This window comes from Dendropsophus ebraccatus, chromosome 2, assembly GCF_027789765.1.
Source record: "Dendropsophus ebraccatus isolate aDenEbr1 chromosome 2, aDenEbr1.pat, whole genome shotgun sequence".
NCBI classification, from domain to species: Eukaryota; Metazoa; Chordata; class Amphibia; order Anura; family Hylidae; genus Dendropsophus; species Dendropsophus ebraccatus.
The window spans coordinates 197,921,405-197,934,384 of NC_091455.1; the positions used below are offsets into that span (position 1 = coordinate 197,921,405).

At 40.4% G+C, this 12,980-nt stretch overlaps 1 protein-coding gene across 1 annotated transcript in view; it reads left to right on the forward strand.

The window, feature by feature from the left end:
- PLXDC2 (plexin domain containing 2) overlaps positions 1–12,980 on the forward strand; it is a 317,756-nt gene that overhangs the window by 280,608 nt on the left and 24,168 nt on the right. The window contains exons 10-12 of the mRNA XM_069959035.1: positions 878–938; positions 7,849–7,996; positions 8,286–8,324. Coding sequence (XP_069815136.1) covers positions 878–938; positions 7,849–7,996; positions 8,286–8,324 — 248 coding nt within the window. The remainder of the gene's footprint in view (positions 1–877; positions 939–7,848; positions 7,997–8,285; positions 8,325–12,980) is intronic.

Below are 12,980 nucleotides of genomic sequence, written 5' to 3' on the forward strand. Positions count from 1 at the left end.
AGAAGTTTGATGCTGCCCTAGGGAGTCCTGGAAAACATGGATACATCCTATGGCTGTATCCATTTTTCCAGCTAAGCTTAAGGTGTCATCTTGTTCTGCAGCCATCGGTAATTAAATTCCACAGATTCTGGTTCAGACAAAATTGAGCCTGCTCATTGTTCACTCTTCTCTATTGCCAACCCTGTTCATTGTGTAGTGCGGGCGTTAAACAGCGGGGGTTCCGATTGTCGTTCAGTAACCAATGACCTATCCAGTCAATAGCCCATCAGTCAATTTTGCCAGAAAACTGCACCCTACCCCTCGGCTTTTGATAGCTTATCCTGGGGATAGGCAATCAATACCTTTTCCCTGAAAAGCCTATTAGCTCTAAGAGGTGAAAGTAGAGATGCTGGACTTTTCTTCACTTGATGTAGCATATGTACACTGCACTTTTTCAGGTCTTAAAAAAAACTGTAGAGGTGAACATGCAGTTTGATATACAGGAATCAGGTTCTACGGCAAGAAGAGCTGAGAAATAGTTTTGCAGGAAAAAATTCAGTATAACTAATATACTGTATTCATTATAACTTTATTCTTGGATTAGGAGTCCAGTGGGAGGCCCTAGTGAGTGATCAACAGCTATTTCTGTATGAAGGATGTTAGTAGGTCCTGCTACAAGGACCACCCACTTGACTACATAGTTCAAAAACTGTATCCATGTTTTCCAGGGCTCCCTGGGGCTGCATCTAACTTCTTTGACCACCGATAAACAAATGTCACATGCTCGAGTTCAGATGGACTCAAGCATACTCGAGATTCTCTTACCTCTAATAAATATGCTTATTATATGAGTAGACATTTTTTTAAAATCTTTGTACACTTTATTCTTTTCATTTAGATGTTCCAGTGGGTTTGACCGCCATCGGCAAGACTGGGTAGAAAACGGCTGTCCTGAAGAGGTACTATGAGAAAGCAAATGGGCATGAAACAGTATGGGTACAAATGGTGTATGTGGTGTTTAAAGTGTATCTAAAACCTATTTCTAAAAAAAAACTTTTGACAAATCATCATTGGGGTCTAGGTATTTAGACCGCTACTGAAAAAGTCTGTGGCCAAGAACTGCTTCTCTCCACACACTGGCAACAGGACATGGTCCTTCTTCTATAGAAGTTTGTCTTGGTCAGAGATGGTACAGAACAGATGGTAGACAACAGACAGTACTTCTCCTTGCTTCAAAAGCTTTTTAAAGAGACAATGCTCTATTGTCTTTAGTTGCCCAACTTCCTGTTTGGTTTACTGACTTCCTGTTTTACACTCTAGCTGGAAATTCAGCCCACTTTATCTCCCTCTCTCTGTATAGGAGGGGTTATAGTCAAGAAAGTGCATACTTAAAGAGAATACTTCTATGGTTCTAGGTATAGTAGGAGGTAGAATTGACTGAATTCCCAGCTAGAATGTACACAGGAACAGGAAGTATGTTACAAGATGTACACTAAATTAGAAATGGGGTAACAAAGACAACAAAGCAGACAGCTTGCATCAGATGTGAAAAGAAAGCCTGACATTCCACAGAAAGATAGTAAAATAGCCTTATTTACTAATATATGCTCATTTATATGTTGAAAATAGGTAAGACCCCTGTAATTTGTTGGTGCTACAGTATGTCAATTATGAATAATTTATAAGTAACCCTATAACATCCTGCAGTTTACATGTATTCTCCCTATTTGCATAGGTTCCATGGTGATAAGGAAATTAGATAGTGAGGCTCTCTGGGGGTCTACAATGTGTATAAACACATTACCGGGCGTGATGCAATCGATTGTATCAGCGCTATATTAATAATAGATAATTTGTAAGTAATAAATCACCTTCCAGCGCCATATCCCTTTAAGGCCTTCTAAATCCAATTCTTTCCTTCTTTAAATCACAGTAAGTACAATTATCTCTTGTTTTGCCGTAGTGCCGAGCAGGGGCACTAATACCGCCGGAGAACAAATTAATGATTTCTTGGCTCTCGATAACAGGTTGTAAGTAAACGCGGTGAGCGCATTTCGTATTCCAGACAGGATCTATGGTTTTTTTTATTTTTTATTTTTTTTTATTCCTTCAGAGTAAAAAGCATTCACATATGACCCAGTGCTCCATACTGGAGGCTCAAAGTGAACACTTCAAACCGTACACAACTAATGGAATCATAATGGAAGTAGAGCGCCGAACGAGATAATGTCACATTTTAACCTTGTATAATTAGGCTGCATAATGGCATTGTCTATAAATTATACATGTATAGATACATTTGTTTCTCCTCAATGCTGAGTAAAGAATTACATGTGTTTTTCATCATTTTCCCGGCTTATGTGACCAATAAAGTTAATTACTTATTAACTGATCTATCAATTAATTAATCAATCAATCGTTCTATTATCTATCTATCAGTCAATCAATCTACTAACCATTATCTATCTACTGTATCTATCTATTGGTTCATTTACACGGAGCGATTATCATTCGAATTTTCGCAATTTGAGCGATGATGGGCTTGTGTAAACTCCACGAACGATCAATTGACGAGCGAGAAATTGTTCATTGTGATCTTTCAACATGTTCTCAAATTGTCGTTGGTCGTTCGCTAAAAATTCGCAGATTGCTTTGTCTGAACAGTCTTTCACAGATTCATCCTAATGTGTGAGATGGGCTTGAGCGATCGCCGAAAAAAGTTTTCTAACTATTTATCTCTTTGTCTAAACGCTGATCGTTATAAAAACCAAATTGTTGCTTCAAAATCGTTAAACGATGAATTGGGCGAATTATCACTCCATATCTATCTATCTATCTATCTATCTATCTATCTATCTATCTATCTATCTAGTGCTGCACTATTATGGAATAAAACACTTTTGAATTTTCAACTTATCTGGAGTGCTGTGGGCGATCCTTTTTGCATATCTATCTATCTATCTATCTTCTATCTATCTATCTATCTATCTATCTATCTATCTATCTATCTATCTCCTATCTATCTATCTATCTATCTATCTATCTTCTATCTATCTATCTATTTACCTACAGTATCTATCTATCTATCTATCTATCTTCTATCTATCTATCTCCTATCTATCTATCTCCTATCTATCTCCTATCTATCTCCTATTATCTATCTATCTATCTATCTATCTATCTATCTATCTATCTATCTATCTATCTATCTATCACCTATCTCCTATCTATCTATCTATCTATCTATCTATCTATCTATCTATCTATCATCTATCTCCTATCTCTCTATCTATCGCTCTATCTATCTCCTATCTATCTACTAGCCATCATTCATCAATTATCTATCTCTCTCCTGTCACTTGGCAATTTGAGGCTGTCAGGGCTTGTGGTACGGCAGTAGTTTAAAGGGGTAGTGCGGCGCTAAAAAAATATTCACAGAATAACACACATTACAAAATTATACAACTTTGCCCTCGATTCACACGTTGTAAGAGTGCGGCTGTATTTGCGGCTGTAATTGTGCGGCGGTATTTTTGGTGGTTCGTGTGTATGCTGGGAAGTATAGGATATGCGGCTGCACAGTGCACACTATGTATGAATCTACGGCCCTATCGTAAACGGACCCGTAAAAAATGAACAAGACCATTATTTGCGGCTGGACATGCGGCCGAGGATTGACAGGCGGTCCGTACGGAGTACTTCAAAAATAGCCGGCAATGATGCCGAATGCCGATGCCTCTAATAGTTACTATATTAAATTAATCAAAGACATTTTATTTGTAATCAAGACACTTTCGTTGATCAATAATTTATTTCTAACGAATCCATCATTTTGCAATTAAATATACTGTTAAAAAAAATAGATATATAAATAAATGTATATTTATCTATATATTTATTTTTTGACAGTATATTTAATTGCACAATGATGGATTCGTTAGAATTAAATTATTGACAAACGAAACTGTATTTATTTCATCGAAAATGTGTTTTATTCATTAAATATTAATTAGTACAGGAAGCTCTATAAGCCGGTAATTCATATGCCGGCAATAGAGCATTCTGTACTAATCATCACTTTACTTTAATGAAAACATCAAATGTTTCTTCTAATTATGTTATGACAATAACATTATTAGAAGAAACATTTAGAATTATATGTGCGCTCAGCTGATTGGCTGATCGGCTGAGCGCACATATAATGAGCCGGTCCGCAGTACAGTGACTTCATTGTGCTGCGGACCAGCGAAGAGACAACATCGGGGTGAGTATAGAGCTCTCCCCACCCCCTCCCCGGCACTGCACCCCTCCCAGCAAGGAAGGGGGGGTCAGTTAACCCCTTCCTTGCTGGGATGGGTGCAGTCTGACATCAGTCTGGCCCCCAAGGGGTTAAGGGGGATGCAATACATCCTCCCTTAACCCCTTGGGGGCCAGACTGTAAGCAGCGATCTGTAAAGATGCTGCATACTGTAAGGTGCACAACACCGCTCACAATGATGGGTGTTGTGCTCCTGTTTGTGTGTTTTTTGTGTGTTTCTCCCTTTTTGTTTTTCAGATATCGGTATCCTGTGGATTACGTCGGATTCCGTGGACTACGTCGATGACCAGCGGTTGTTCTTTGAATTTTTTAAATAAAATGGTCAATGAGGGGTGTGGGGGTGTTTTTATTTGAATAAAAAAATTTGTAAACTTGTGTCTTGTCTTTATTTCTTTACTTTTTAGACTTAGTAGTGGAAGCCGTCTAATAGACGGAATCCATTACTAAGTCGGGGCCTAGTGTTAGCCGGTATAAAATGGCTAACACTAACCCCCTATTATTACCCCAGTACACAATGCCACCAGGGGTACTGGGAAGAGCCGGGTGCCAGTGGTCCCGGAGCGTCAAAATTGGCGCTCCTGGACTGGGCGGCAGCAGGCTGGTAAGATTTAGGCTGGGGAGGGCCTAAACCAATGGCTCTTCCCACCCTGGTGTTACCAGGCTGCTGTCGTTTGGTTTTTAACCCGGCTGGTTATAAAAATAGGGGGGACCCTATGCGTTTTTTTTTAATTATTTATTTATTTAAAAAAAAATTCGCATAGGGTCCCCCCTATTTTTATAACCAGCCGGGTTAAAAACCAAACGACAGCAGCCTGGTAACACCAGGGTGGGAAGAGCCATTGGTTTAGGCCCTCCCCAGCCTAAATCTTACCAGCCTGCTGCCGCCCGGTCCAGGAGCGCCAATATTGACGCTCCGGGACCACTGGCACCCGGCTCTTCCCAGTACCCCTGGTGGCATTGGGTACTGGGGTAATAATAGGGGGTTAGTGTTAGCCATTTTATACCGGCTAACACTAGGCCCCGACTTAGTAATGGATTCCGTCTATTAGACGGCTTCCACTACTAAGTCTAAAAAGTAAAGAAATAAAGACAAGACACAAGTTTACAAATTTTTTTATTCAAATAAAAACACCCCCACACCCCTCATTGACCATTTTATTTAAAAAATTCAAAGAACAACCGCTGGTCATCGACGTAGTCCACGGAATCCGACGTAATCCACAGGATACCGATATCTGAAAAACAAAAAGGGAGAAACACACAAAAAACACACAAACAGGAGCACAACACCCATCATTGTGAGCGGTGTTGTGCACCTTACAGTATGCAGCATCTTTACAGATCGCTGCTTACAGTCTGGCCCCCAAGGGGTTAAGGGAGGATGTATTGCATCCCCCTTAACCCCCTGGGGGCCAGACTGATGTCAGACTGCACCCATCCCAGCAAGGAAGGGGTTAACTGACCCCCCCTTCCTTGCTGGGAGGGGTGCAGTGCCGGGGAGGGGGTGGGGAGAGCTCTATACTCACCCCGATGTGTCCTCTTCGCTGGTCCGCAGCACAATGAAGTCACTGTACTGCGGACCGGCTCATTATATGTGCGCTCAGCCGATCAGCCAATCAGCTGAGCGCACATATAATTCTAAATGTTTCTTCTAATAATGTTATTGTCATAACATAATTAGAAGAAACATTTGATGTTTTCATTAAAGTAAAGTGATGATTAGTACAGAATGCTCTATTGCCGGGAATATGAATTACCGGCTAATAGAGCTTTCTGTACTAATTAATATTTCATGAATAAAACACATTTTCGTTTAAATAAATACAGTTTCTTTGTTCAATAATTTAATTCTAACGAATCCATCATTGTGCAATTAAATATACTGTCAAAAAATAAATATATATATAAATATACATTTATTTATATATATATTTATTTGAACAGTATATTTAATTGCAAAATGATGGAATCGTTTACATTTAATTATTGAACAATAAAAGGGACTTTATTAGACAGAAAATGTGTTTTATTAATTCAATATATTAACCATGAGAGACATCGGCTATAGTGCAGAGGATCGCAAACCCCGGTAATAGCGATTCATGTAAACTGTGTTCCCTGCTTTCCCAGATGCATCCAGAGGTGTTTCCATCACTTTCTTAACATTTTATTTGTTATTTTTAGTTGAACCAGATTTCCAAGTAAATGACCGTATGTTTTGAGCCGCATGTCTATTTTTTCCCACGGCCGGAGTTTCACCCGCACATTTACAGCCGCATAAAAAATACAGCCGCACAGTTACAGCGTGTGAATCCAGCCTTGTAATGTATGTTATGTCATCAGTCGCGCAGCCGCGATTGGCTGAGCATAACTGTGCTCAGCCAATCGCGGCTGGGCACAGTTGTGACGCGGCGGAGAGGGATTCGGCCGTCCGTCCGAAGATGACGTTTGGCACAAAATGGCGGACGACCCTCGACACGGATCAGGTAATGTATAATGCACCACACTTCCGGGTACACGGGTGGGGGTGGTGGGACACGGAAGGGGGCGATTCACAGACACAACATACATTACAAAGTTGTATAACTTTGTAATGTGTGTTATTCTGTGAATAATTTTTTAGCGCCACACTACCCCTTTAAGAGCTAAAGTTTGGCGACTAATAAATGAGTGTATAGACAAACGCTTCTTATACTTTTGATATTAGGTTGCCCATGGTGAGACTAACAATTTCTTCCATAGTTATTATCTATTCCGTCTTCTTCCCCCAGTTCTGAGCTGCTGCTTTCTGCTGCAGACACAAAAATCTGTGTGTGAGTTTTTCTCTCTGTCTTCCCCCCCTCCTCCCCCCTCCCTTCTGAAACAGCTGATGTAAACAGGTCACTGGCCAGCTTTATCTGCAACATTGTAGTCTTTTTGCATTGCTGGGAGGGTTAATCTGAGGTCAAGTTGCTGATGAACTCACTGATTAGTGATTACTCCTCCCAGCATTACAAAGAAGCAACACTGTTGCAGATACAGCCTGCCAGAGACTTGTTTACATCAGCTGTCTCAAAAGGGGGGTGGCATGGAGAAAAGCTCACACACTGATTTTTATGTTTTCAGCAGAAAGCAGCAGCTCAGAACTGGGAGAAGGAGACTGAATAGATAAATACAAGTATGGAATGAATTGTTAGTCTCACCATGGGCAGCAACATATAAAAAATTATGTTTTTTATTCTCTCTCTACCCGGTTATATCACCTGATCACAGCAGGTCTCATCAGTAAGACCCCCTGTGATCAATAACTTTTGACATGGCTTCTGACGTCCAACAGCACCAGTGGATTTCCTTGTTCCTTTTTGAGTTGCTACTATCAAGATATTATGGACATATGAGCTGAATTTAATAGTTTAAAAATTTTTTCCTTTAAGGCATTTATATTTATAAATGTATATTTATTGATTTATTCTTATTTTTAAGACAAAAAAAAAAAAAAACTCTTAAACTATAACTGTCCTTACCTAATATGCGGAACTTCTTTCTGTATTTTTTTTTCTCTTTTTGAACAGTCCAAAGAGAAGATGTGTGAAGACTTTTTAGCGACAACATCGCCCCCTCGTCACACCACCAGCAGAGCACATGTGACAACATCCAGACATTATACCACAACGTCAAGATTAACAACATCACATCTACCGAGCAGCCTCCCTACAGAGGGTAAGTCGCAGAGAGGAGTAGGTTGCAGTTTGGGGCAATATTAACGCAAAGTTCAAGTATTTCAAATTCAAAATTGTTCCATATAAGTTTCTAATCAAAACTTGTGACAAATTGAAGCTGAAGTTCACGGCAACTTTTTCCATTGTTTGACAAGTTTGAAAATATAAAACTTTATTCAGTTGCATTGGCCTTTTTTGAAAACAAGAAGTAGCGCCATATCGCATGACGATTTTGACTTCATACAAAGTTCTGGTAAAACTGTGACTGTTGTTTTTTTTGTTTTTTTCAGATGACACAAAGATTGCACTGCATCTCAAGGACAATGGAGGTTAGCTAAATTTTTATGATTTTATTGAAAATAAATAAAAGTACAGTATATAAAATTGTTTGGAACTATTCTAAAAAGATACAATGACTTACCCTGAGTTACAAGCTGCATTATACCCAAAGTGTCACTGTCATTTAAATTTTTTTTGCAGAATTCAATAGTACAGGCGATTTTAAGAAACTTTGTAATTGGGTTTATAAGCCGAAAATTTTTTATCATGAAAAAGCAGTTTGAAGCTCTCCCCCCTGTCTTCATGGTTCTCTATGGAGAGGGGAGGGAGATGAGGCACTAAAACTGGACAACAAACAGTTAATTTACAGCTAGATCACCAAGCTATCTCCTCTGAAGTCAGCACTTACCTCTCTGATCTCTGATTACCGGCTTTCACACAGCTCCCACTGTGTAATCCTTTGTTCTCTGCTCTCTGCTGGTGACTAAACTCCCTCCTCCCTCCTTCCCACTCCCCTCTCCATAGGTTACACGGGGCCCGACTGATGTAAAAGAATCGAGATTTCCTGGTAATGAGCAGTGAATGAGAGAGAGGAGGGAGGGGGGGGGGGGACCTGGGGAAAGTCGTTTTGAATGCAGATAATGGCAGATTTGCCTAATAAATCAAATTACAACGTTTCTTAAAATTGCCTGAACTATTGATTTCTGAAAAGAAAAAAAAAAAAAAAAAACATACAAAAACGACAGTGAAATCTCCCAGGATGTTTTGTTGGCACTACAGAACTATCTGATTTAAGGAAACCCAATGATCGTGGAGCATTGTAGGAGCTCAGCTGCACAGTCTTCGGCTATGTTCCCACGTCAAGAAAAGGGGGAGCTGATCATGATCATTATTAGCCACTGTATACTACAAGATGTCCGCCTTTTCCTACTATGTTCCTGAAGTGGGAATTAGTGTAATTTATATTTCCAATAAAAAATAGTTGAATTATGAATACAGCTCCGGAGTAGAGCTCAGGTTGTACAACTCAGCACAGCATAAAAAATACACCAATTTTTTTTTTTTTAACTGTCGTTATCTTATGACCATCAACGGCCATTATTTAATAATAATAACAGCCATTATTTATATCATAACAGCTCGTTACAAAATAATGGACGTTATTGGTTGTAAAATGGCGGTTGTCCAATAAACTTAAAAATGTTAGCATAGCTTCAAAATGACTTTCATGCACTCTCATGGTTACTGAACTGTTTTATTTTAAATTTACTTAAAGGGGTAGTGCTGCGCTAAACAATTATTCACTAAATAACACACATTACAAAGTTATACAACTTTGTAATGTATGTTATGTTAGTGAATGGCCCCCTTCCCCGTGTTTACCCACACCACCCCCGGAAGTGTAGGGCTTTATACTCACCTGATCCGTGTCGACCCCCGTCCGCCATCTTGTGACAATGATGTAATCTTCGGGCAGCCGGCCAAACCGCTCCGACCGTCCCTCGTGACGGCCGCCCTCTGCCGCGTCATCAGCTGCTCAGCCGCGATTGGCTGAGCACAGTTATGCTCAGCCAATCGCGGCTGAGCAGATGATGACACGGCATGTTATTTAGTGAATAATTGTTTAGCGCCGCACTACCCCTTTAAGGCAATGTCTCCACAACGTCTTTTATGGCCGTTTGAGTGCAAATAACAGCCATCATCGTGCTATTTGTTTACAAACTGCCAAAAAAAGACGTTGTCGAACATAGCCTTAATGTGGCTCTATCACTTCAAAAATCTCAAACGATTTAAGGGGCCATGGCTCATTATTGTTTACCAGGTACAGCACTATAATTTTGGTAGTGGTTGTGCCTGGTATTACAGCAAGCAGTTGCTTATGGCCCTATTCCACCGGACGATTATCGTTCGCATAATCGTTAACGATTAACAACCTCAAACTATTGCGAAAGACCTGAAAAGTTCACTCATTTCCATGAAACGATAATCGTTACTTATGATCATATTTGCGATCGTTTTTTCTTTGCTATTTCTTCGCAATTGCGTTTGTATCTACTGTGAACGACCGAACGACGTCTTATTCAATGCGAACGATTTGCAAACGTTTTGCGAATGAGCAATGATAAAAATAGGGCCAGGTCTTATAAAGCGATCAACAATTTCTCGTTCGGTCGTTAATCGTTAACTGCATTTCAACCAAATGATTATCGTTTCGAACGATTTAACGATAATCTGAACAATAATCGTCCGGTGGAACAGGGCCCTTAGTCTAATTCAAGTAAATGGGACTCTGTAATACCAGGCCCGGCCACTGTTAAAAGCATGGTGCTGTTCCAGGTAAATAATGAAGTGTTGTGGCACTTGTTGTATAGCTCATCAATTCATAGTCCTGGTAACGCCTTTAAAGTGACACTGCCCCCCCCCTTTGTGCATTTTGACATCTCTACACAGGTGTAAAGGGTAAATTTAGCGTTTTTCATACCTTATTTCATATCATACATCATGGTGCTTGTTCAAGTAAAAAGTGTCCTTTTATCAACTGCAAATTGTATTAAGTGGGTGTGGCCTCGCAGCATTAGCACCACTTAGAACCGCCCACAACTGCAACGTTGGCCCCACCCCCTTGACGCCCATTGGTTGGCTGACGTAAAGGGGGTGGAGTCTAGACCTTTCGGCCAGCCTGTTCCAATAGTTGTGGGCGGGACTAAGTGGTGCTAATGCCGCGAGGCCACGCCCACTTAACACAATCTGCAGTTGATAAAAGATGACTTTAAGAATGTGTCACTTTAAGAATGTTTATTATATCATTTATACAGCTACAGTCAACTGTTCTTCTTTAATGTTGTAGTGGTTGAGGGTTGTAGGAATAAACTATACACATATTTCCATTTCAGAGAGTATTTTCCTGCTGTGTTTCTGTATTTTTCTAGACCTGAGTAGAAATCGACGGAAATGAACTTGAAAATGATTTATCAGACTAGAGAAACACTTGCACCTTTATCCAACCTTTTGTATTGTGCTTTGTTTATGGAGGTGTACCAATAACCCGTTGTACCGTAGCTCTGAATTATTCAGCATACTTGATCAGGGTCTGAAAAAAAAAAAGAGTAAAAAAACATAGACTGAGACAAGACGTTGGGCTATTCTGTGCCTGTTAGGGTACTATTACACAGGCCGACTAAGGCCCAACCATTTTAGTAAACCAGAGCCAATCTGCTAGATTGAAACTTGTTTACTGGGCCTATAATCGGGATAATCATTAGCGATGTCCATGCAGTCCTTGCACTAACATTTGGTACTATACCTTTCCCCGCTCCCGGTCCTCTCTCCTGTGCTCTGCAGCTTCCGGGTCAGCTGACTGGCCGCTCAGCCAATCACAGGCCAGTGATTGGCTGAGTGGCCTTTCAGTTGACAGGCCGGTCAGATGCCGCAGCTGCCGAAACCAGAGGTAAGGTGTCAGGTGTTTGGGCAATCGTCAGCCGCTGGCTATGCCTCGTTTCATTGGCTGATTGTTGTCTCTAGTGATGAGCAAATACTGTTCGATCGAATAGATATTCGATCGAATAGTAAGGTATTCGATATATCGAATATTAACCAATAGTTCGCCGAATATTCGATAAATATTCGATAAGCGTTCAAATCCCCCAGCTTCCGGTTTTTACCTCCAAGTGGTCGTATAGATGTTTTTCAATAATCAAATACTTATTCCCATAGACTTTACTGGGATCGAATATTCGATCGAATATTCGGGAGATATTTTTACGAATATCGAATATTCAAATATTTCACTATTCGCTCATCGCTAGTTGTCTCTATTACACGGAGCAATAATCGCCCAATTTGGACCATTATCACTCTGTGTAAAAGGGCCCTTACTCTAACGTATGGAGACTCCGCCACATAATAGATCCCACTCCTGGGGGCAGATTACTTATATGTGATACAGACTATAAAGCTGCATAGAAATAAAGCTGTAAACAGTTTTCCCATTTGTTTTTGAATACCTTCTGAGGCGAGACGTGACTCTTCAAGAAAACTTCAATTATTCATTGCATTTTATACAGGCAAAAGATTTTTTAATAAGATAAAATTCATCCACCTTTGCTGGGGGACAACTTCAGCGAGACCTGGAAGACCTTGCAGGCGTCTTTAATAGTTTCAGACGTGATGAATGTCGAGTCATTAATCCCTTCCGGGCTGGATTGTGTAAAACTGCAATCACAGGGAACCGTTTTGGAGCAGGGATTTAATCAATAAGAGTCCGTGGAGAGGTCCTCGTATTCGGCAGTGTGATGCTTCCAGCCCTAGGCCGGCTTCCACCATTATGTAGTCCTTCTATAATCAATCTAAATCTAGGATTGGATGAAATGTATGCAGCGGTATTTCCTCTGATGTGTATTCTTTATAATACGTTCTAAGTAGAGATGAGCGAACCTGGAGCATGCTCGAGTCGATCCGAACCCGAACTTTCGGCATTTGATTAGCAGTGGCTGCTGAGCTTGGATAAAGCCCTAAGGCTGTGTGGAAAACATGGATATAGTCATTGGCTGTATCCATGTTTTTCAGACAACCTTAGAGCTTTATCCAAGTTCAGCAGCCCCAGCTAATCAAATACCGAACGTTCGGGTTCGGATCGACTCGAACCCGAACCCAGTTCGCTCATCTCTAGTTTTAAGGAGTCAAAGGAATGGTAATTTATTGGAAGA